At 40.2% G+C, this 25,882-nt stretch overlaps 1 protein-coding gene across 1 annotated transcript; it reads right to left on the reverse strand.

Annotated features, from left to right (window-relative positions):
* mrc2 (mannose receptor, C-type 2) lies at positions 1–24,157 on the reverse strand. Its single transcript, XM_007558052.2, has 29 exons — positions 23,798–24,157; positions 18,828–19,226; positions 15,884–16,057; positions 15,618–15,782; positions 15,010–15,123; positions 14,654–14,797; positions 14,375–14,566; positions 13,590–13,744; positions 13,404–13,508; positions 11,506–11,621; positions 11,277–11,425; positions 9,414–9,631; positions 9,158–9,300; positions 8,423–8,519; positions 8,198–8,327; positions 7,282–7,314; positions 7,044–7,210; positions 6,291–6,453; positions 6,055–6,197; positions 5,870–5,975; positions 5,626–5,792; positions 5,430–5,547; positions 5,104–5,342; positions 4,852–5,014; positions 4,150–4,299; positions 3,833–3,946; positions 3,295–3,474; positions 2,231–2,254; positions 1–2,147 (listed from the first exon to the last, which is right to left on the reverse strand). Exons 1-29 carry the CDS (start codon positions 23,922–23,924, stop codon positions 1,927–1,929), a joined length of 4,416 nt encoding a protein of 1,471 aa, XP_007558114.1. The 5' UTR covers positions 23,925–24,157; the 3' UTR covers positions 1–1,926.
* Between the last annotated feature and the right edge of the window lie 1,725 nt (positions 24,158–25,882).

Genomic DNA, 25,882 nt, shown 5'->3' on the forward strand with positions numbered 1-25,882 from the left:
TCAGAGGACGTAAAACTTTATTAATTTCTTATAAAAATGTCACAAAAATTCTTAGAAATTCCAACAGGTCCTTTGGGTTTATCCACAGGGAGATCAGGCCTGTTTCACAGACAACGGGGAACGAAGCGAGCGCACTATTGCATCATTATTCAATCCTCCCAGTTTGATCAGCTGCTGCGACCTGTACACGAATCCACCAGCAGAGGACATGCTGCCTCCGTTGAACTCCTCCTTCCCTCTACCTACATCCCTGACTCCTCCTTGCTCTCCTCCGTTTACTCCCTTTACTCCCTCATCCTGCTTTCCCCCCCATTTTTTTTAAATTCCCTCCCCATTCTGACCCTTCGTGTCCCTAAGCTCTCCTTCTCTGATTGGTTCCAGACGTGCCACTGAGCTCTTCTTGCCGACTCAACATTCCACAGCTGGAGACCGCGTACGCACATCTCACACACGCACACACACACACGCACTCACACCTCCTCCCTTCCCCCTCAATCTTGTTTTTTTTTTTCCTCCCTTTTTTTCACAGCAGCTTAGTGAAACACCAAAAGCCTCAGACTGAAATGGCTCCAAAGCATTCCTGCAAGCAGAGAGAGGGAGAGAAATGCACTCAAGAGACAAGAGCAGGAGAAGGAGGTTACATTTTTGAAATCTTAACAAGATGTCAAAAACACACTGCAGATGGTAGGTTTCTGAATTTGGTTTTAAAAACTCTTTGGCACTGAAATATGTATATACACGATTGAAGATGTTTTCTTTTGCGGCCGGTCAAAGAGTTCAAGTGTTGGCAATCTCTGCAGGACAAGTAAAGCTGCTTCCAGGTAAGAAAAAAAAAAGCATCTTCAAAGCAAAAACCGAGCTGATGCAACAAACAGAAACGTGATGAAACACGAAGCATTAGACCGCTTTGAAATGACAAACCTCTTTTTATAACACAATGACTGCGCTCAAATAAAAAACAAAAAAAACTGCCGAATCAGCTCCAGATGGAGGCACAAAGAACCAAGGCAAACAAAAGTCAAGAGTCACAGAGCAGAAACTGCACTCCACAAAATGAATTTCAGGCCTTGATGGCTCCAAATTCTTATCACGCATCAAAACAACCCCCCCGGGTGTGTGCTGCACTAAAAAAAGACAATGTAGTCCATTTAAAGACCAGCTTTCAATGCAAAGTCCTACTTATGTGCACAATTATAGTGTTCGCCCTCAGACGCTTCGAGGTCAGCAGCCCTTTTTTCTTTTCTTTTCTTTCTTTTTTTTTTAACACTTTTAGCGTGTTCACATCTGGACTTCTTTTCTTCCTCCTGCGCCTGACAGCCTTTGCTGACGTGTCAGGTCGGAGAAGAGGGAGAGAGGCAGGCTCATGAAAACCACACACACGCATCACGGCTTACGCTTCTCTACAGCTGCACACATAACGACAAATCCAATGAAACAAATGGAAAAAAAACAAAACAAAAATGCATTCAAGTCTGGGTTAATACTGACATGACAACACAAAAGAAATCTTACAGAGGAATGTAGTCGACAATGGAAACAAAGTGGATTTTAGTCTTTTCGGTCCGAGTAGGAGCAAGACTGGAAAACTCTGTGTGGTAAAATTGACTTTGGAAACAGGCAAGAAGTTATTTCATCAGACTGGTTTTGCAATCAGTTGCAATAAACCTGTTCACAGTCGATCAATTGTGAACTGCCTACGCATTTTAGAAAAAGCAGATGGATGTATCTGATTTGTAGCTTTTTTTTTTTTTTAAATTGTGATATTCAGTTTAAAAATGGAAACATCTGCTGTGCTCCACACAGCTTCTCGGCATTAAAAAACAAAACAAAAAAAACCAAAAAAACAACGTTTGGTTTAAAAAGGGTAAGAAAACAATCTGAGTCTCTCCGGTGCCAGTTGGGGTCCAGTCCAGGGTCGGTCCAGAGTTACTCCGGCTGCTCGTTCAGCTCCATGTCGGACACCAGGATGTTCTTCTCGGCTTGCTCGTCGAGGCCCGAGTTGGTGCGGCTGTAGCGCGCTCCCTCGAAGGAACCCCGAGACCCTGCGGTTCGCCGCCGGTACAGGTAGATCACAGTGGCTATCAGCAGAAGCAGCACCAACGCCGTCACTATGACGACGATCAGAGTGGGCAGGTGGTCGACATCCACTGGGGAAAATGAAGCAATTTTTAGTGCTGTGCAGAAGACAATCAAAGGAATCAAATAAATGAATAAATAAAAAGCTGTTTACATGTTGTGGAGGATGAGTCTGCACCTACAAATGGAAAAAGTACAAAATTAATAAGAAAACTGTTTCTGAAGGAGTTTCAGTCCATGTATTTTATCTTGGTTTTAAATGACCAATAGAAGGTTCTGTTATAGCCTTGTGCAGTATGTTATTATTATTATTATTATTATTATTATTATTGTTTATCTTGTTTTTTTGTTAACGGCTTTTAACAATTTTGCAACCTTTTGTGTGAACCTATGTATCTGCTGCTCTTGCTACACCTGAACTTCCTCTTTGCAGTACAATAAAGGCGGTTTCTATTCTATTCTAAGGTAGAACGTAACTATGAAATGAAAGGAAATGATACATAGCTTTCAAAATATTTCATGCTATTTAGTGTTTTCTGTTTATTTCATTCATTTACAGTTTAAAATGGACATGTTCTATCTTAACATAAACAAAAGTTTTACATGAAAAATAATTTGAAGAAAAAAATATCTTATATGTAATCTACCCATTCTCTCCAAAGTCAATTTGACATGCCATAAACAACTAATGATCAATCAACCATCCATATAGATACATCAATAAACACAAAACAGGAAATGTGGACGTATAAAAATAATAATAGCAAAGAAAAAATATACTCATATTTTATGTGTAAAGATGAAGCACTACACTGAATCAATAGATTTCATTATACGTTGATAAAATATTACATTTTATAATTTTCTTAAAAGTAAAAGTTGGTCTTCCTTGTCCGGTTTCTTTAGACAAATTTGTTCCCCAAACAGAAACACAACGTTCCCTTTGTTTAGTTCTGACTTTAGATTTCTTTTTTAAATCTCTGATTCTCTCAAAGTATAAATGCTAACTCTTTGAATAAGTCTCTTTCAAATGCGCTGGTAACATGCCGTTATGTGCTTTAAGCGTAACTTGCAGAATACAATAGTTCACCAAGTCGTGAAATTGGAATGGAATAAAACTTTCGTGGTTGTAACTTGAAAGAAATGTGGAAAAGTTCGAAGGTTACGAGTACATTTGCAATTCACTGCAACCGTCTTGTGTTCATCGTGTGTACGTACTGCGAGGCCGTTTGCAGATCACCCCGTGTGTACGATTTCTGCAGGAGTCGGGCGTCCACCGGCCGCTGTTGCTCTGGATCAAGAAGCAGGAATTGATGGAAAGCATCGAGAACGCCACCTTTCGCGTTTCCCAGTTGGTGAACGACATCTCGGTGTCTTCGTTCCACACCAGGCGTCTCTCTGTGACAGCAGCACGAAGGGTGATAAGAGAAACTTGGGGAGGAAAAAAAGGACACCTGCACAGCTGAGTTCTGCCTCAGCTGTGCAGTTTTATTGGATTTAATCTCCTCATTAACCAAGCTAAGTATATTTCATGCTCTTTCGCCCAATTTGCGCTGATTGATAACAACACATTTCAAACAAGTGATGCTTTACAGGATGGGTCACCTTGCTTCGTGATAAGAGCTGCTCATCAGAATTCCTTAATGAAATATTAACTTAAAATGTAATCATATTCAATAAAGAAAATGATCTAAAAATAATTAAAGTGCAATGAATAAGCCTGTATTTTTAAGCTGTGAAGGCAGTGCTGCTGGACCTTTCATGCTGATGCCCAGCCAAGCTCCCTTTGCCTGCTCTGCATAACTCTGGATGTGCTCCCATATGAAGCTGTTCTCTGCCTCGTCCAGGATGGACAGAAGCTCTGCTCCCACTGATGGAAAAGAGAATAACACAAACACAGATGGATCAAAACTAAATCAAACAACTGCACCATATGCCCAGTAAATATATGAGGATACTGATGTCATGTTAATCAGCTTCACTATGGAGAGAGTCCGAGGTGGCAGGTTATGCGTATGGGCTGAGTGGGGAAAGTCGGGGCGGCTCGGAGCTGCTGCTGTAAAGCTTTCTCACTTTTCTTGCAGGATGCAAGCGCGTCCTGCTGCAGTTTAAGAAGCTGCAGGTTGAACGCGTAGCAGTGGTTCCTGAAGGGAACCCAGGCCCACTCTCCCACAGAGTGGGGACAAAGTCCGGGGTAAATCCACTGATGGCTCACAGGCTCATCTGTAAGGATGGAAGAAAATCAAATCAAATAAAATGAAGTGAACAAACGGCACTTGCTTTAAACCCATGACTATGTATTTATACTTTGCTTAACATGGGGCTAAACTTCTTGTAATCTTTTTAAATGCTTAGTTTAATAACAGTTAGTTTAATGTTTTTCTTGCAGGTACAGTTTGTACAGTTTTGGCATTTTGCTTTTTTTCATTTAAACTTTAATATTATGTGCGTACTGTAAGCTCTTTCAGTTAAATGAGTTAAGTCTCACTGTGGTTTCATTACAATATGACACAGAGACCTGTTTCCCTTTAAAACAGAAAGACACAAGAAAATGCCAATTAAATTAACCAAAGTTTATCAAAATGTATTTAGAAAGAATTGTCTAATGTCTCACATTGACCAAAGTGCAAAAAAATAACTATTTAACTACAGCACATGTGTACTAATAATCAGAACTCAGTTGTCTACCATTAGAGCAATATATAACTAATTTAAATTGTTGAAATTGTGACAAAAAAAGCCACTGGCTTGCTTAGTGTGGGCTGAGATACAAACCACTAATTTGACATATAGCAGCATCCAACTTAGCATCGCAGGGAGTCATGGTCCACTGTCCTGTGGTGGTCATGTGTCCACATCCGGCCATCTGATTTGGCTGTCCGTCTTTCCAGTTGGAGTATTTCACTTCTTCATCGCCTAACCACGTAAAGCTTCGTCCCTGAGCAGACATGACAGAGCAGGCGGATTTGTTACACTGCAAGGAAAACAAAGTCAAAGAGAGAGAGATCAGTGAGTTTGTGGGCTTACGCCATAGTTATAGAGCGAAATCCAGGCTGGCTGGTGCAGGCTGCTGATGAGCAGCGTCAGGTAGGCCTGCTGGTATGGATCCTTCACGACCGCTAGCGTCCCGTTCAAAGATTCGCAGAGGTAAAGAGCGCCAGTCCAGTCAAGGCGCTTCTGCACAACCCGATATGTCACTCCTCCCAGCTCCACAGGCTCCGACAGGGAGGAGGGAATGAGGGCCGGAGCCGGAGGCAGGCTTCGATCTGAAGTCAGACATGATGATTAGGAAGTGTTTTGCCAACTCATCCGCAGCACACTTCTCTTCTGGCTGTTGCTGATCATCACCGCACCTGGCTGCTTTTGGCATATGAATCCATTGTTCTCCAACGGCGTCATCTCACAGGCTCGGGAAGCCCACATCCCGGTTTTCCTCTCTGGGTTGCCGTGAATCATCACCACGCAGTTTCCCTGAGACAGCGGTGAGACATCAGAACGGCAACAAAACGCCGACGAAAGCACAACCTGAATAGAGACAACTGGGAATACCGGCGTCTTGTTGTGGTGGGGCCCGCTGTTGTCGACTGGCTCTCCTGGCGCCCAGTTGGTGTAGCTGAGCAGGCCAGTTTTGGTCCACCGGAAGTGACCTTTGGAGTCTGAGGTCAGACCCACCCAGAGGTCAGTGCTGACGTTCTTTAACAAGGTGGTGATGAAAGCTGGGGAGGAGAGAATCAGCTGTACCACGTCCGCTTTGCATTGCTGATCGTGCCTTTACTCCACGACTTGTAGTTACCTTGATCTAAATGATTGGACACCAGAGCCAGTGTGCCTCGCTGGCTTTCACATTTGAGCTTGGCTGCAGACCATGTGACCCGAGTTGACTCAAAAACTTTGAAACACTAAGACACCATAGATTTTGTTTCAGTAATTTGATGCAATACATAAAATGATCTTGAAATCGAGGTAGTTTTGATGCACCTTATGCTGATAGGGTGACCACCCAGTAGGACAGCCAGAAGGTGGATGAGGGGACGATGGCGTCGGAGGAATAGTGCCGGTGTCCTTCACCTGCTTACAGATGTAAGGCAAGTCGGAGTGACACTTCTGATCCGCCCAGTCTCCTGTGTACATGTGGCAGAAACACAAGCTCACCTGTTGTACATCTGCTCGCACGTGGTTTAGTCTGATCAGATCTATTTTCTGGCTGATTTTACCTTTGCTGGTTGACATGTAAATGCACTTGCGGTCGCGGCTGACTGGTTGCGGCTTGCCAAGCGCCCAGGAAACGTAATTGAGCACAGAGTGGTCGGACCAGCGGAAACGTCCGTCGTTTTCGTAGGTGTGAAGCCCAAGCCACCAGCTCGGCTCGGACTTTTTCTGTGGGGGGAGGTAGAAGACAAACGCTCAAAAGTAGCTAAGGTGGGATGCAATTATGAATTTGCACGTGTCTTTTCCGCTGTATGGACAAATTGGCCCAGGAATTATTGTGATAAATGATAATATTGTCATTTTGAGACCATTTTGAACTAATATGATAATGGCATAAAACTGGACGATAAATTGTACCAGAAATGATTGCGATAAACAATAATATTGTTGTTGTTTTCAAGTAATTAACTGATAATGGTATAACAATGCAAGTTTGCCCCCTCAAAGATGTATAAACTTTATGTTTAACAGAACACTCCACACTGGAACTGGAAGACATATTACATTTCCAAAATAAAACACCACTGACCAGCAATAAACAAAAAAAGGAACTAAAAACCACAAACAATTGAAACCATGAATAAAATGGATTACGATGTCTCTGTAAACAAAATAGCACGTTGAAAACATTTATCAGAATGGAAATTATTGTGCTCAGTTTAATTTATCATACAATTAATTTACCAATTTCCTATTGTTACACCTAATTAATAGCCTCTTTGAAAGAATCAGAAATATATATTAAAAAAAAGCAGAACCTTGCTTAAATTGTTGGCCAGGAAAGCCTGCTCCTCAGCTGAGTGAACTGAAGCGAGCGAGGAGTCGAACCAGGAGCAGATCCTCTGGGCCTGATCCCACGTAGTGCGATGGTCGAAAAACCTATACTGAGCCTCCTGGAAGGTGATCCACTCTGGAGCAGTATTTCCTAACAGATAATAGAAAAGATTTCAGTGTGTGAAAATGAAAATTGAAACCAAAAGGATAAGTTGAACAGACCTTCTGTCACTTCTGGTTCCAGCTCAACACTTCCTGAAAAAGAGAAAGGACAAGGAAAATAAATTAGAGCTGAAATAAAGAGCAGATTTGTGTTATGCACTAGAAATAAAAAGTTACAACAAAGAGAGAAGTAAATATTTAAGAAAATTTTCTACATTTAATGTAATGTAATATATTCTGCACAACTTGCATAAAAACAACAACAACAACAACAACAACAAAAATCTGCAATAACCTTTAAAATACGTGCATACAACACCAAGCTAACACTTTAAAACCTTTCGGTCCAGTAGCAGCATTCAGCTTTCACGTTCACACCTGCCACTAATGACACTGGATCAGAAGTCTAGCAGCCTATGCTGTTTGCAAAGACGTTAAAAAAGATCAAGATCTTTTAATTGTACAAAGGTACCAGTCAGGAAAAGAGCAGCAAAAAAATCCACAGCTTCAGCTTTGTACTTGTAACTTAAAAGGCTGATAGAAATTCTAAAAGTATTTCTGTTTATTACCGATTCTGTTCTAATCTTCTGTATTCTCTGTGGCTCTGGACTAAAGATCTTCACTAAATGACAAAAGCTCTTTTTCTTTTTCAAAGAAAACATCCAAGGGTTTGGCTTAAATCTCCTAGATCCTTGAGAGCAGATGTCTTATGGTCTGAAGAAGCCAAATTTAGCCAACAAAGAATAGATTAGAGAAAAGAACACCATGCCAACGGTGAAATGTGACGAGAGTTTTCCCTCAGATGAAACCAAACTTTTGGGGGATTTAATAATGAACAGGTCCAAATTTTTCCCTTAACTCCATGAGAGCATGTACCACAATACCCATTTTGGAAACTTGAATCTAAAATGATGAACTTATAAATGAGCAAAAAGTGGAAGGTTTTAATTAAAAAAAAGGTGTAGTGATTTCATACCTCTGGGAATCTTGCAGATCCAGTCCAACTCGGAGTCACAGTGCATGGCCAGCCAGGTCATAGTGCCCAGGTCTGCCGCAGCACACTGCCGGATGTTGTAGTGGTAGCGCCCAAAGTTCCGGTATGTTAACTGAGATGCGAGTCGAGAACAAACAACGTTTTCTTCAATCATTTGTGTCCACTTCTTTTGGAAATGATGGATGTTTGGAGAACGTTTTCACCCACAGGAAGTCCGTCGCTCCACTTCCAGCTGCCATTATCCATGGGATTCCTGCGGTTCAGACCGATCCAAAACCAGTGCTGCTCATGCTCTTCTGACTCCCTGTGGGTGTTAACATGATCAAAAATACATAAAATTGTAAAAAAAACAACATAAAATAAATCCATATATTCATATATTTTGCATCATTATGTGGAGAAAGACGCAACTTTGGTTCACATCAAGCCGTTTTTTTTGTCACAGCTACAGTTGATTTTAACTTTTTAATTATTCTGACTATAGATTATATTATTTAGGTTATCAAAACAAATCTAATTAACTTTTCTGACATGTTCTCTTTTCTTTCCCATTTTGTAAAGGTGGTTTGGAGAAATGAAACTTCATTTTAATAATAATAATAACAAATCTTTAATGAAATTATTTTCTAGAAATTGGTTTGGGTGTCAATAATAGCGGTGCCAATAGTTTTCAGAAATGTTTATTGTGAGCATATGCCAAAAGATAAAATGATTTTAAAGCTTAAACATTACCATGTGCTCAAAGGTTTGTAGAGGGTTCTATAACAAAACAGGAACAACAATGTAACATTTCCAGGATTTCTCATGAAAATTTTGAAAATTTCAAACCTTTTCTCTCTTTTAATGTGGCACATAATGCTGCAACCATTTTTTTATTTTTATTTATTTTTTATTTTTTTTGCCAATTTCAACATTTATTTGCATGTCACAGACGATACCCACCCAAAATTCTCATGGAGGACCTGCAGGACGAACTGCTCCTCCTCAGGGCTGCTGATGCTCAGCAGGTTGGCTCCGTGTTTCCGGCAGAACAGGTGAGCATCCAGCCACTTCAGCTTCTGCTCCAACTGGGAGGAGTGAAAGACCTGCACACAAACCTGACGTCAGTCCACTCACATCTGCGACAAAAACTGTTTCCCCGACTTACGGCGAGGTGTCAATTCTTGGTGCTGCGGCTGTGAAAGTGTGCAGGTTGAACCTTGTAGCAGTAGCGCAGGTTGCTGTTGCTCTTCCAGTCCTTGGGACAGGCGCCGCTGAGGCTGGGGGTGGGCTGAGGAGCGGGGGGCTCGGGGCTCAGAGACGTGTCCTGGTTCTGGCGGCAGATGAACTTCGCCTTCGCCGAGGCGCACTCCTTCACCTCCCACAGACCCATCGCAGAGCCGGTTGCCATCACAACACAGCCACCGCGGACGTTTGCTAATTCAGATGGTTGGAGGGGGAGATAAGTGGAAACTCAGATTTCTTACGAGTGGAGAAGTGTTTGATCTTTTCTCAAAACGCACAAAGCACATCAGGGCAGTCTGTGCGTGCTCTGCTGCTCTCATTGTTCATATGAAAAGAAAAAAAAAATGTGTTCATTCCTGCTTGGCAGGTATTTAATACAATCAACCTGCTCTCTCTCACACATGTGTAAAGATATCTGCTGACGCAAATTAATGCGAGGATTTTACTGTCCATATAAATGTAGGTTACCAAGACAACTGTAAAAACTTCATGAAAGATTTAGGGTTTGTTTATTCAGGTTTTCAAAAACTCCCGTTTTATCAACGAAAGCACCAAGGCTTCAATCTAAGAGAAAGTCACTGAGTCAATATATTTTTGAATCGATCGGTTCAACCATGCCTGTTTTATGGACACATCTCTGAAATTATGTCTTCTATGAATCAAATTTCCATTACAGCACAGTTAGTTCTCCTCTGCTGAGGGTTTATTAAGTTGCACCGTAACTCCATGTGTGGAGTTATTTTGCTAAATAAATCCAAAATTGGCTAAGAGTCAAAGTGGAAACTTGAGTTTTGATGAACTGAAAATCTCAGACAGTCGATTAGATTGAACTCCCTCCGAGAAAGAAAACTAATCAATGAAAACCATTCAGAGAAATTAGAAAAGTGAAAAGAGAAAGTAGATATGGAAACAACTGAAACATAAGAGAAAACTATTTTAAAAAAGCAAGTATAAAACCAGGAAGCATTTCCTGGTTTTAATTCACTCTTGGACATAATTTCCTGCTAAATAATGAAAAAAAATGTAATTACTAGATTATAAGCCTTTTTATATAAATTCTAAGTGCAAAGGTATAAAAAGATGTAGCAAGAAAATAAACAAACAACAATTCTGGTGTATTTTGTAGTGATGAAATGATGAAACAAATGCCTAACCACACAGACTGAATGTTGTTCTGCTTTGGGTATTGTTGCAGCCACAAATATTATAAATTATAAACTATTGATCAAATTAGTTATTTTTCACAAGGCAATTCGGTAACACTTTATTTGAAGGGGTGTGCATAACTCTGACTTGACACTGTCATAACATAAAGAAGTCTTAATGAATGTTTATGACAGTTGTCATGAAGTGTCATTCGGTAAATAATGACACTTTTAATGCAAAGTTGCTCTAAACATTGCATTGAAAGTGCATTAAAAAGGGCAACTTTGCATTAAATTATCATAATTTACAAAATCATGCAAAGTTGGCACTGTGATCGTCGCCTATTTTTGCATCTGATTGACCCACATAGTGTGTCCATCTAAAGAAAGTGGCATCTGCCTGCAGAGCTGAATAGGACTTACTGACGGGGGCTGGTTCTCAGGGCTCGCACTAAGTGTTTCTGCAGGTTGTAAACATGTGTCATATTAAGTGAAGGAAACAACATCTATCATTAAAATTGAGATTTTTTTTTCAGGCAGAGCAGCGTCGGCTATGCAATTTGTGTGAGAATAACTATTTCGGAAGTGAAACGTGTAATTTTGCAGCCCTTCAGAGCTTTCTCAAACATCAGGCTACATAACCACACAAAACTCATATAGAGATGTTATTAAAGCTGACTTGTGTGACTTACTCGGCTGGTCTCGATTCCAGTGGGTGTAGGTCACTTCGTCTCCACTCAGCCAGCGGAATGACCCGTGAGAAACCTGGTCACTGAGCCCGATCCAAAACGAATCTCCAGAGCGCCCAAACACCAGGCTGCTGGCGAATGCCTGCTCGAATCTTTACGATGAAGCACGAAGCATTTCAATCGGTGCAAAGAAGCTTTCCTGTGCATCTAACTGTGTGTGCTCCAGATCTACCTGTTTGTTATAGTAATAAGAGCAGCTTCATGCGCCTCGCAGGATTTCCTGGCCTCATCGAAGGTGGACAGATCTTCTCCGACCGAGTAACAAGCTGGACTGTGCCACTTCCATCCCTGAGAAGACAGCCAAAGAGAGAAAAAAAAAAATGTGTTTCTTTTATATCCAGGAAGCAACATCTGACAGATATTGATAAAAAAAACAAAACAGAGGATCTAATCAGTTATAGTGAAGTGAGTAACTGCAGAATGAAATGTTAAAGACAGACACAGAGATAACACTTTCTGCCCTAAATTTTTCCTGCCAGCAGGCAAAGTGAGGGAAGATTCTGCATGAAAATTATAACTTTCAAAGTTGTGAGAATAAACTCTTTTTAGTTTTTTAGTTTTTTTTGCACAAACAAGTTAGGAAATCATTCAAGCTCTATCGAAGTCTGAGCTGACAGATCTGCTGAAACTAAAACCTCTCCTCCCTGTTTCACTGCGGCAAGTTGTTCTGATCAAAAGTGAAAAGCCCATTGAACCTTTTTAACACTTTATCACCTCACAACCACGACTGCATTTTATTGGGACTTTATGTACTTCACCAACACAATGTAGTGCAGTGAAAGGACACGTTTTGCAAATAAAAAGTCTGGAAAGAGAAACATGGGTTGGGATTTAGTGAGAGCTTTATAAAATTCACATTTTGCTCCAAGGAAAGCTGCAAGCCACTTGGGAGCATTTCTCTGCCAACTTTGCTTTTTGCTCATTCAATTGGATGAAGAGCGCTGTGGACATCAATTTTCAAGTCTCACCACAGTTCTCAGTTTAACCAAGGTTTGGACTTTAAGCTCTTCTAACAAATTACTCTTTTTTTATGTAAACATCTCTAGAATAACTGACTGTATTTTTTTTTAAATAATTTTCCTACTGAAACCTCCAACTCAGTTTTAAGTCAAGTCTTTCCTCTTACTGTATATTTACTGTTTTGCGAGTCTTAGAATTGAATAAAAATGAATAAAAATCAATGCCACAAAGTTTTGTTTGAAAACCATTTAGATAACCATCTACTTTACTATCATACATACATACATACATACATACATACATACATACATACATACATAAAATTCCAATAATAAAAATTTAAGTTTATGGTTGTAAAATGAGAGAATGTGGAAAAGTTCACTGAGGGTATCTCTTAGCAAAATCAGGACCTAAAACCATGATTGATTAAATAATTTAGACAAAAAAATGCAAGCGGTGCAAACACAACATTCAGATTTTCATATTGTTTTAGAATCTGGTAGTCCTAAACTTCCCCCCCCTAGGCTTTAACTTTGCGCTTTACTCTCTCTTTATTCATTTACACATAAAGCACATAAGTTATGCTGAGAAAGAAAAGCAACGCACTATCTCCAGAAGCAGGAGAAATTGATCTGCCAGACTGCTCCTCAGGGAAAGAGATAAAACACCATCATTGATCTCCAGACATACATTTGTTTAAAGCATTAATACTTTAAAGCTATCTGGGGTAAACTAAAAAACACACTGAGGACACACACACGGATTTCCTTTTACCTCATGACCATGCGTTTACATTTCTAAACACTATGAGCTACGAGAGGCTCAAAGGAGGCGACGATTATTGGCTATAAATTCACAAAAAGATGGAGATGAGTTTAGCAAAGCTGGTCCAGTTTGAGCTGATTTTAGTTTTTTGTGGATTTTAAACTGAATGTCAAACAAACAGATCATGGTTTTATCCTATCTGACGTAGAATATTCATTTTTACCTCAAAAAGGGCAACAAAACGAACACAAACAAACAAAAGTTTAAAAAGATGTAATGTGTTTTAATGTGATTTAAAAGTAATCATTTCTAGCAGCAAACGCAATGAAAGAAAACATTTGACACCTGTTTGCACTCTTGGTTTTGGGGCTTCCCGTCGCTCTTTGTTCCCGGCTTCTTGCAGATGAAGGGCAGAGTCGCATTACAGGGGACGTCATCCCAACGGGCTTCCTGCACACAACGGCCGGTTTACGTATCCGAACGGAGAACACTCACACCCAGCAGGGGGGGCGACTATCTGAGGTTACTCACAGGGCCCCACATGGAGACGCAGTCTTCCTGCGTGTTGCGGAAGTTGTTGGGTTCATACGGGTGCCAGAAGGTGAAGATAACGGGGGTGTGGTCGGTCCACTGGAAGTCCATTTGCATTTCTCTGTCATGGAGGCCTATCCACACCTGATCGATGTCTGGAGACAGAAAAAAAAAACAGTAATACTGACTGAGTATCGATTCGGATTTACGAAATTTACGAGATTCAATTTGACATACTTTTCGATTCATTTGAGTTCACTTCGATTCATTAGTAAAAATATGAGTGTTTAGACTAAGAATTGAAACTAATGCAATTGCATGACAAAGCAAGCAAAAATGCCGTAATTTAAATGTGGTGCTTTCAATGCTTTTGCGATGTGTGAAAAGATCTACATAACTTCAAGAAGTCGTGTAGAATTTTGGGGAAAAGAATCAATGTAAGGTTTCTATTTATCTATATTGGGGCGTTCAAAGGAAAATCAATTCAAATCCATCAATTAATTCTTTTTAAATCCAGCTCTAAAAAAAAATGTGAACAAGATGAAAAGAAGATGACTTTGGAGGTAATAAACCCCTCTGACATGAGGAATGACCAGTATTTAAATTGTTTTCTTCTTCTAAAGCAAACTTTTTCAGTCATTTTGGCATCGTTTTCTAGAATGCACCGGTCAGAGTATCCATTTCAATCCTTAACTCCAGAAGCTGCTACAACACAAACCAGTATCCAGGTTCGGGAAACTGCAGGAAGAGAAAGAAGAGAGTGACGTGCTATTGCAGCAAATCACCTTTTTTTAAGTTGCGAATGATGAACTCCAGCTCTGGCAGAGTGTGGATGCTGACCAAGTTGGCGTCCATCTTCTGGCAGGCTTTCTGAGCCGCATTCCACTCGCTCTTGTCTGACGAGAGCTTGTAGCATCCGGCCTGGAAGGACTGCCAGCCCACATCACACTCATATTTGTGATTGTCTGTCCATGAATCTGCAGAATAAAACCGTCAATTTACTGTAAAGGCTTCGGCCAAACGGAATCTGATTTAGTTAGCTGATGAAAGCTAAATTTATGGACCTGTGGTGAAGGGTTCCAGAGTGGCATTGGGCTTCTTCTTGCAGGCGTACGGCAGAGCTTCAGTACAGTCCCGGTTCTGCCAGCGTCCCGACGATTCAGATTGGACCACGGCACAGTTGTCGTCCTCGGCGTGAGTCGGATGCTCTGTAGTTCAGCAAAACACACACACACACACACACAAAACTTTAGTAAAACCAAACAAACAAAAAAAAAAATCACCAACTCACTGTGGGCGCACTGTAACACTCATAAATGGATGTTTGAATAGAGAGCCTGTTTCTAAAATGAGTCTGGATGCAGCCCTTTGTGGGAAATTTACAAAAACAAAGAGGTTGGGGTTGCTTTCCCAGTCTGACCTTTATCCCAGTTGAGATATTTGACTGGTGAGGAGTCGGACCACTGCCAGCCGCCGCTGATGTCCAAGTCATTGAGGCCGATCCATAAAGAAGAGCTGTAAGCATTCAGAATACCTACAAGCAGAGGAAATGTGTTTCTGAAATAACACGAGGTTTTATTAAACAAAGTGACGCCTCTGTAATTTACATAGCAAATCAAAAATACAACAAAAACAATGTTAGATTCTAAATATACACAGGAGAGGTCACCGCTTCATCAATCAGGTGAGATGCAAAAAAAAATCACCAAATAATCCAATAAAAACTGAATAAAAAAGTTGCACAATCTGAAAGAATGTGCAAAATCATTCATAATATTTGTAGATGAGATTATTTTTATAAGAGGCACTTCACACACACACACACACACACACACACACACACACACACACACACACACACACACACACACAATCATCTCAGTTCAATCACACATACTTTCCAATTGATCTTAGTTGACAAACTAATTGTTCAGAGATATTAAAAACATGTCCTCGTTAAATTGTCACAATAAAAGCACTGTAGAGTTTAGGCTTGAAAAGGAGAACATATAAAGTTAATCTACTTACCATTGATGTAGGTCTGCTCATGGAGCTTGCCGATGCTCAGCAGGTCTGCCCCCTGCTGTTTGCAACTGCGCTGAGCCTCGCTCCAAGACAGAGTGGCCTGGAAGTTAAACTGATAACAGCTGTCTGTCAGGGGGTCCGTATCCCAGAATGTCTCACAGCTGCTGCCTGCGAGGGGGAACAAAGGTCTGAAGTGTCAGCCAGACGGTTCGGATCCGGCAAAGTTTCCCCCACGGGTCTCGTTCTGAGCACATCGGGTGAGAACTTACTCTTCACAGGACAGAACCCCCAGCGTTGGTCCCGGTCGTAGTTAAAGGTGGTTCCGCACCAAAGGTGGCCGTCTTCACGGCCCGTGCTTGTGCAGCTGTGAAACCACTGGCCCTCGTACATGAAGGGCAGGTAACAGGGCCGCCCATAAGAATTCCCCTGGATGGTGTAGATCTCTGGACAGAAATCGTATGAGAGACTGGAAATGCTTGTGTGGGCCTTCAAAGGTGAGGGTCCTAAAGGAGGCGTTTGTTTTCTCAGGAGGCAAAAACAGAGGATGATCTTACAACGAAAACAGGAAGTCAAACAGTGGCGAGCGGCTCTGGGTTTCTTCTTTAATTTTTATTTTTTTCCTTGCAAGACTAAATGTCTTTTATCGTGCGAGAATCATCGGTTATGAAAGACGAGAAATATTTTAGACGTCAATTGAAGGCGTTGTGGAAGAGCACCAGCTTAGAAACACAATAAAACAAGAGGATAAAACAGTAAAAGAAGAGGAGAAACGGAGGAAGACGCTTTCTTTCCAAAACAAATCAAGCCAGTGGAAGGAGAGCAGCCATAAAACCAGAGAGAAAAAGCTTTTCCTCTCTCTGTCCTCCCTCCCCACATCAGGCTGACTGGCTGTATTGGACATGACTAAACCTAGAGGCATTTCTTCTGCACCAGTAGGACTCTTTCACACAGAAACTTGCAAAGATCGCTGGTTGAAAGTGAAAAAGCTCAGAGCATGCAGTTACCCTGCCACATGAAAGCAAAAAAAGAGGAGAGATGATGAAAAAAGTGCAGGGAGATGTTCTGGTTTTGGCTGCAGTCAAGCAGAACCTGTTAACTACAGACTAGACTTCGCTGAGGCTTGCAGTCGTTCCTGCAAAACATTTAATATTTGCAGGGACGGCGCAGACAGCAGGAAAGGAGGCTTAGCTAAGAGCCACGGTGGTTAGTTTTAATCTGAAATGAAAACTCTACATACAAGCAAATATGCTTGAGGCCAAGGAAAACGGCAGTTTACAAACACTGGCGGGGGCATTCACTGGTGGGCCACTCCGTCTCCTCAAACATCCCCTGAAAGCGGCGCTCTCTTTTATCCGTTTGATCGGATACAGCTGTGGCATCCACAAACAGTAAGCCCATCTGCCGCACAGAGGCGGAAACACGCAGGAGGGAGCAGCTCGCCGGGTCACTGCGTGGCTGAGCATGTGTTTGGGGAAATGTTCGAGATGCGCTTGCATGTGTTATCCTTAATTTACAGTAACAGAAACGATTTCCAGAGCAAAAAAAAAAGGGGGAAAGAATTATATTCTGCCTTGTGGAATGGCTCAGTCAGGAAGCAAAGAGTCAAAGCCAGACAACCAGGAATTTATCCGGCTAGTTTAGTTCAGCTTCTTGAATCGTTTGTTTTCGGTTTTTCAGTTCAATAAGCCGTTTAAGGTAATTTGACTTTTAAAATAAAGACTAAATAAAAAAGGTAACTTTACAATTTCCAACCTCATGACCCAGAGTTCTGCAACTTTTACAGTGCTTTGTAAAAGTACTCATGGTGCTAAATCCTGTCGCAATAAACAATTAATCAATTAATCACATGCTAAATTAAAAGGAGCTCAAAAAATATATATTTTTTAAAGACAATTTTTTCTTACAGAGTCTTCTTAAGCCATTGCATTTATGGTTTCTGTTGTGAGTTGTTTTCATTTCTTGATTTTGGTCGTTTTGTTTAAAACTTCTTCCAGTTCCAGTGTTACATGTTCTTTACAAAATTAAAGTTTATTGATTTCTGAGATGGCAAACCTGCATTGTTATTACTTGAAACTGGTCTCAAGAGAAAAATGTTAACATTTACCACAATAAGTTCAGGGACAATTTATCGTCCAGAAACTTTTCCAGATTTTTGTGAGTAAAAATCTGAAAAGTGTAACATACTATGTATAATGCTGCCTTTTTAAGCCAATCCTTTATAAAAAATAAAATAAATAAATAAAAAATTGCATTGCAAAACACAAACACATGAATCTGATTTGATCCAAACAGTTTAATTGTTGTTATTGTATGTTTATTGGGTTACCTTCCAGGACTGTCCTGTGTTTCTGTTATTGTCTTCTCATTCAGTTTGCTAGTCATTTCCTCTTCAGTCATTTGCTGTTTTATTAAAATAAACTTTGATTATACACACTCTGAAACTTGAGCAGCTCCCTCAGACTCACCATGGGGATCTTGACTGTCTGATAAAAGTGAACCAACATGTTTTGGGAGGTTTCCGGCTGTATTATGATTAAATGGCATGTCCAAAGTGGAAGTGGAAGTGGAAGTTGTTTTCTAACCAAATTCTGCTTTAAGTTTTTCCAAAACTTTATCCCTGACCTGTCTGGTGTGTGCTTTGGTCTTCACACAACACATGCACTGAGATTGATTTACACTACATTTACTAATTAGGTAAGCTTAAAGGCAATTGGTTTAGGGCTATTATGGCAAAACAGGCCGAACATAGATGCGCACCATCGTATCCAAATGCTATCAAAATCATTAGCTTTATTCGTAACTTTTGCTAGCAAGGACATAGACAAACAAGAGAAGAAATAGGGACACATGCCTCATCACAATACTCTATAAGAAGGTTTTACTAAAGACATTTGTGGTGAAAAATTATTTCAGAGACGAATCCTGATCTGTCTTAATGTCCTTTTGGGTTTGGGATTTTATAGTTTGATATTAACTTTCATTTTTTTTTCATTGTAAAGGTTGTTGACCTCTGACCCAATCCTGCTGAAATTTGGACTCAGGTGGGTGTTTAAATAAGACTTTGTTACCAAACACATCAAAACTGGATTTACAAAGACTAAATTTTGATTTGTATAACTTCAGATTAGATATTTATCACAAACCCAAACCCAAACTTATCATTTATGCATCAGTAAAACTCCAGATAAGTGACATTAGACATGTGATGCCTACCCTGATATGTCTTGGAGCAGAGATCCTGGTCGTCACCATACAGTCTCCATTTGGCTGAGCCAAACATAGTCGACCCGTTGAAGAATGCCGGGGACTGAAAGAAGTTGTTGAGTTTTTCCAGCACCTCGTCGCAGTTCCAGGTCCAGTCTACCCTGGGGGGCTCTCGATCGCATGTGTATATGGCTATCGGAGGATACTGCGAGTTGTACGTGAGGTTCCTGGTGTTCAAACCCAGGCACAACGAGGAGCCCAGGTTGAACAGGCGCCCACGAGACACCCACTTCCATCTTTGGAGGGGATCCTCGCAGTCCGCCGTCAGGCTCAGAGAGTCAGTCATCACCCCGAGGCACATGCTGGTGCCCTCAAGGAAGAACGCAAAGTCATCAGAGTCCACTGGCGCTGTGCAAAGAGAGAGAGAGACGGAAACGGCAGCAGCGGTCAATAACAGGGATGAAAACAGAATTTTGTGTTAACAGCTAAGAGGTCAGGGACCGGATCGTTACCACCAACAGCGGATGCCCGGCTGGGTTTGAACTAGTTTCAGTCCTGGATGTCAATCTGTACATTGCAACGTAGTAACAACTCATCCTCTGGCAATCCTAAAATACCTTCTAATATTCAGAGTAAACATTATGTAACACAACCCGATACGCATAACCGTGTTAGAAGCTGAAGTACCAGTTGCTCGTCCGGTTCATGTTGTACCGGGAAAGCAACTGACAGTGGTTTTTGAGGATGGATGCTTTTATTATGACTAGGATCTGCCGAATGAATTTGAAACCTTCTACATGAGTCAGTGGTGATCTTCCACTTGGTTCGACACAGTGCTTAAAAACGTTTTTAGAAGAAATCTCTTAGAGAGTTTTCCACGTAAAAAGAGATGCGGGAAAGAGAGCCACTACATGGCTCTTTATTCTCAAGAGCCATAAAGACTCTTGAGAATAAAGCAAAAGATGATTTCCTCCAACTACTTTACTATCATTTATAAGGACTGGTAATCAACAAATCAAGACCGTTGAGCAGATAAGTGTGAGACTTATCTGGGACAGAGAGAGACACACACAAGAATCCAAATCAAAAGTGTTTAAAAGGAAAATGGCCAAAATTAACAGAACTCTCCACTCTTGCAGCTGATGTTGAGACAAAATAGAGAAGAACCCTCAGCATTCCTTCTCTGCAGGGTCCGGAAGTGAGTTTGTGAAAGATCCCTGGGATTTTAGGTAAAAAACATGCCTTGATTGTTACCCCGGTCAGCTCAAATCCTTGGCTTCCTACCGCCCGGTCAAGAACAAATAACATCTTCTTCTGTTTTTATGCATACAGAGACAATGGATCATCACGCCTGGCATATGAATCACTGTAATTTGAAAGACACGACTGACGCATGTCCTTTTTTTAGCTCCTTACAGCCAGAGTGTGCACGTTTTTTGGGTAAGGTGCGGAAAAAAACAAATTACCACAAATATTTTTCTAACACCAAAAATATTATTTTTGCAGCATGTTTTTTTTTTAATTTTGTTTACAAATGCTCCCCAAAAAACCTTGTGGCTTCACAACAAAGCTTTGGTTGAAGAGACAGAGAGACGTCAGACTTGTTTACTTCCAGTTTACTGAGTTCCCTCCACAAGACTAAAATCAAACCAAATGTGTTGCCTTTAAGAAACAAAATAGCAATCCAGTTTCATTAAGGAGTTGGAGGAATAAAGAAAAAGTTCAAATAAGAAGGTGATTTGATTAATTAAAATGGAATTTGATGCTTTAAATCAAGTAATACAAACCAGAACTGGGTCAAACTGGAAAAAGTGGAAGCAAAGACCACCAATGATGTTAAAATTTTTCTCAGTAGCTGTCATTTTTTAAATTGGCATTTTTCTGAAATCTTCTTATGTATTCTTTTTTTGTTGCCACAAAAAAAAAAAACATAATACATGTGTATTATTCTGATGGACAGTTTCAATTTGAAATCTCTTGAATCTGCTTTCCTTCCTTTTTATTCTCTGCCCCCAGCCTTCTTTCACAAAATGGCAGATGGATTCTGTATGGAAAAACATGAAGGTACTTCGTCCTTGTGCAGCGCTCCTGCACTGTATTGTGGGAAAATTGACACCTTTGGTTTGAATGGGAGCCAATGCAACTCCTGGGGGTGGTTGGGGCAATAAAAGCATAGGATAAACAAGACAATGTGATTCAAGAATTCGCTGTGTTTTAGTATAATGGAAACAAGTTAAATAACGGCAAAATGTCACTTCTGTCTGCTGATTTTTTTTTAACATCACCCAGCAAAACTTTATCAACGCGTATTTATCAGATATTTAATTAATTGTTTGTCTTGTCTGGTCTGATATTCTAGCACGTAAGAGTTGCATCTACAGCTTTTAATCACATAAAGAGCCAATAAGGTGCACTGCTTGCTGACCCGTAACGCCTGGCTCACTGTGGAAGACGGGGACATGATACTGATCCATAAACTCTAGGCTGTCCTCAGATGTGATCAGCCGCAAAAAAATTCAATCCCATGTTTGCTTGCATTGAGCAAAAGAGGCTGACGATTGTTCTCTTTGACCCGGTCATTCATGAACGAAACATCTAGGAAGTGTGCAAATGTTTTAGGAAGATTAAAAGCAAGTGAATTATTTCACTGAAGAAATTAGCAAAAAATTGCGACGATACTATACTTTTAAGTCACTATGTGGAGTTATTTGAATAGTAAAAGCAGTAAGAATGCTTTTAAACCAAACCAGGTTTCAGGTTACCATCAAATACAAACGTGTGAAGAAGAGAAATCAACAATCAAGGCCTCTAAGCTCTGCTAATAATCATATCAAATATCAAAGTATGCTGAAAATCTATGCTCTACATTCTCAAGACCCAAAAAGACTTAAGTAATCTGCTAACTTTCACTATTTTTCACTTTCTACTTGAACATTACTGTAAAAACCTCTATTTCAGGATTGCTCTTATTCAGTTCATCTCTGCTTTGTGAAAACGGTGATGATGGCCTTGACAACTACACATAACTTAGTCTAAATTCTCTTATTGTGAATAAAAGAAAACATCTTCTTCCATAAACTCCCCTTCTCCTGACCCACAACCTACACAACTCTTTTGTGCACATGTGCGCACACCGATCAGCCTTCAAACAGCACCACAACCTGAAGTCGAAGTTCAAGAAGTCAAGAAGAAAATTCCCACAGGAGCTTTAATCCACACTGGAGAGGACACGGCTGGATGTTTGATGTGAGGAAGCTCCTCGCAGATTAACCCTAAGCCGCCGAGGGCCGTGAAAGTGAAGCAACAACGGCTCTCCTGCTGTTATCTCATCCTCCTCTCCTACTCCAGCACCAAGATCTTCTTTTGCAACGCTGACATCATTTACCAAAAGGAGATGAAACGGGCATTCATGGGCAGCCAGCAACGTTTTCCAAAAGCGTCAGATATTCCCAGAGTCTCCGTCACTGAGGACGTTACGCAACTTAGCTGGCTGACTAAACAACTGCAAGTTTAAGCTTTGAATATTAAGTTTGAAAAAAAAAAGCTTTACAATGAACTCTTTATTATAGTTGGAATATAACCTTATGCTGATGTCAGATCATAAATTGTAAGACAGACCTTTATTTCATTTGTTTTTCTCAAACATTTTCTGTTCTTTCCGTCTTATCCTAAACGCACCTGGAATGCAGGGAAAACAAAAGATCATTTCTAATCACTATGACAAAACAGGAACTGGTATTCTCAAAATCAGTTTTGTCAGTGCTTTGTTTTCCAGAAGCACGGGAGAAAGAGACAGACGAAGAGTGTCCAGGTTTTGTAGGCAGCATGGGAAAGTGGCACCTCAGGAGAAGGGTGTCCGATTTACAAACCAGAATAAGACGAGGAGAACGGAAACTTCCCATCACGGATTCACAGACATTCGTCAAAGTGTTCGTTTACGTTTTGGACTAACATTTCCAGATATTTTCCAACAAATTCTTCCCGGACTGATAAATTACAGACATTTTGCTTCACATTGGGCAAATACTGAAGATCTGCCAAATAAAATAAGGAGAACTCCCCACAAACCTTTTCTCCACAATGAAATCAGAGAGGAGACACAACAAAGCCAAAAAAAAAAAAAGTTGTAAAGGAGCCCATGAAATGCCAACTGTGATAAATCCAAAAGATTTTATTCAACAAACCAGCTGATCTGCAGTTGCTTCAATAGGCATATGGAAAACTAAGCCTTCATAATAAGTCAAAAAGTCTGTTGTCAGTTTGTAGAGTCAATGCACGATGATAATGGAAAGGAAAATATATTTAGAGCATGTAGCATTAAAAATAAAAAATAATAATAATAATCAAGATAAAACGTCGTTTTGTTTGGTTCCACATCAATTTGAACCTTTTTGAGAAATTTCAAACTGATCTGACCAAATGGTCAAACCCTGTCAGTGAGGTTCTTTTGGTTCCGGAGTGTCCTGGTGTCTGATCGGACTCTCTCTGTGTTAATTGCAGCCTGCAACAGTCAGGACGTAAAGGTCACATCTACCCGCAGGGAGCCAATATGAAGCGTCACTTCACAGTCTGTGGCTTTGCGAATTCAACCTAAATTCCCATCAGGAACACGAAGCAAAACAAAAGCAACCGGGAGTTTAGATTCAAAGGAAACTGTAAAATATAGAAACCGAGCCCCCAGTTCCCTGCTCCCCTCATTTGCCTCCACATCTGGTTCCACTCAATGCTCGGACTTTTAGATCGTAGCATTCCACAACACACACACACACACACACACACACGCACACACACACACGCGCGCGCAAAAATCCTAAATATCATTTTGAATGCTGTTTTTTTTTTAAGTCAGACGAGCAAATGAAAACAATAAGTCATTTAGGCTGGATATCTTCACAAACCCGTTAACTTGTGTTGTAAAAAAAAAAAAATCACGCTAAGAGCGTTGTTCTGTTTTTTTGTTTTTGTTTGTTTCTCCTCACCCGTGTCGCTCCTCTTCAGTCCCAGACTAAAGATGAATAAATATAAAGTGCATTTGTAAAATATAAGTAGCCCTTTCGTCCATGTCGGCGCAGCAATCTTGTTTCGGTGTCGCTCGGTGCTTTGCATGCTCACAGCCACAGGAAGACAGACCCAGCAAAAACAACTCGAACGAAGAGAGGTGAGGGGGGGAAGCGAAGCCGGGGAGCAGCAACTGGCCGAGGGGGACGGCTGATGGAGAGGAGCTGCAGGAGAGTTTTGGCCGCTAGAGCTCAGCCTGCCTCTGCCCCTCAGTCAGATGAGGCTGGAATGAATGGAGCAGAGTCAACAGTGGTTCCCAACATGAGGTCCGGGGGCCTTCAGGTCAGTGAAAGAACTTTAAAAAACAAACAAACAAAAAAAAAACACACATACACACACACACACAGGCCTCCATTGGTTAATAAATTTGATTTCCATTGATGATTTTTGTGTGATTTTGTTGTCAGCACATTCAACTTTGTACAGAACAAAGTATTCAATGAGAATATTTCATTCATTCAGATCTAGGATGTGTTATTTGAGTTTTCCCTTTATTTTTTTGAGCAGTGTATATATAGTTCGCAGCCACCTACTGTCCGGTGTTCGGATTTTTCGATAGGTTATGTTTGTTCTTGATTTCTATATTGCTTTTAATTAATAAGCTTGCGGAACATACAAATATATACGCAGAGTGTGCAAAAATTATACTCAGGTAAAATGAGCGGTAGCCTACTTCAATATATACTTCTCAAAAAAATAAAGGGAACACTCAAATAACACATCCTAGATCTGAATGAATGAAATATTCTCATTGAATACTTTGTTCTGTACAAAGCTGAATGTGCACTGCTGACAACAAAATCACACAAAAATCATCAATGGAAATCAAATTTATTAACCAATGGAGGCCTGGATTTGGAGCCACACACAAAATTAAAGTGAAATGTTCCCTTTATTTTTTTGAGCAGTATATTTATACTCAAGTAAAAGTAAAATGTAGCCCTCCAAGAAATGACTCAAGTAAGAGTGGAAAAGTATTTGTTAAGAAAAAAAAAATAATCTAATTATCATTTAACATTTAAAAAGTACATAGTTAAGCATATCAAAATGTAAAGTTGGAATTTTTCGCCATTTTAAAGATGAAAACAAATATAAGTAACAAAATAAATAAATAAAAAAATCAGGCAAAGGAAAATTCACAAAGTACTTGTTGATTAAAAATCTGGAAGGAGAACATCCACTTTTCAATTTGTAAGCTTAAATGCACCTGGGTTATGCAGCGAGATAATGACCCGAAGCACATTTCCACTTCTCAATGACCCAAAAAAGTACAAAATGAAGGTTTTGGAGTTGTCTTGTCAAAGTCTAGAGTTAAAGCTGATTGAGGTGATGTGGTATGCACTCAAACTGGCTGTTTGAGCTTGAAAACCATAAAATGTGGCCAATTTAAAGCAATTCAGCAAAGAAGAGAAGATCAAACATCCTTGATAGCAACGTAAAAGTCTGATTGGCAGTTAGTCAAAGTGCTTGATGGTAGTTATTAAGGCTAAACAACCAAAATATATACTTTTTACATTTTTTTGGTTTGGATAGGTTTTTTTTTTTTACCTTTTGATAAACAAAATCTGTGGAACTGTTGTTTTTGTTTTATTTACTCAGATAACGGCTGATGTAAAAATCTGTGTTGATCTGAAACACTTAATTCAGACAAAAAAATAAAAAACAAAAATCTGCAAGAGGGCAAACATTTTATTTTTATTTTTGGCACTACAGGCAATTGATGGGCATTCTGTGATAACGGAGTTAATTGTAATGGTTCAGTTCTATTAGTTGGACATTTAGTATTAAAAAAAATAAAATAAAGGTTTTACAAGATTTTAGAAACATTTCCTGTTTGGTATAGATTAATCCAGTTTATATTTGACTCATCTAGATGTTTGAGAGAAATCCAAACATTCAAAAGTCCTTTAAAAACGGAGCAATAGCCCTTTAATTTAGCATCAGAACTCTGCATTGACTCCATTCACCATCACTAGTGCTTGGTTATATTTTGTCGGTGTCTCCAT

The sequence above is a fragment of the Poecilia formosa genome, unplaced genomic scaffold (assembly GCF_000485575.1).
Source record: "Poecilia formosa unplaced genomic scaffold, Poecilia_formosa-5.1.2 Scaffold94, whole genome shotgun sequence".
Classification (NCBI taxonomy): domain Eukaryota; kingdom Metazoa; phylum Chordata; class Actinopteri; order Cyprinodontiformes; family Poeciliidae; genus Poecilia; species Poecilia formosa.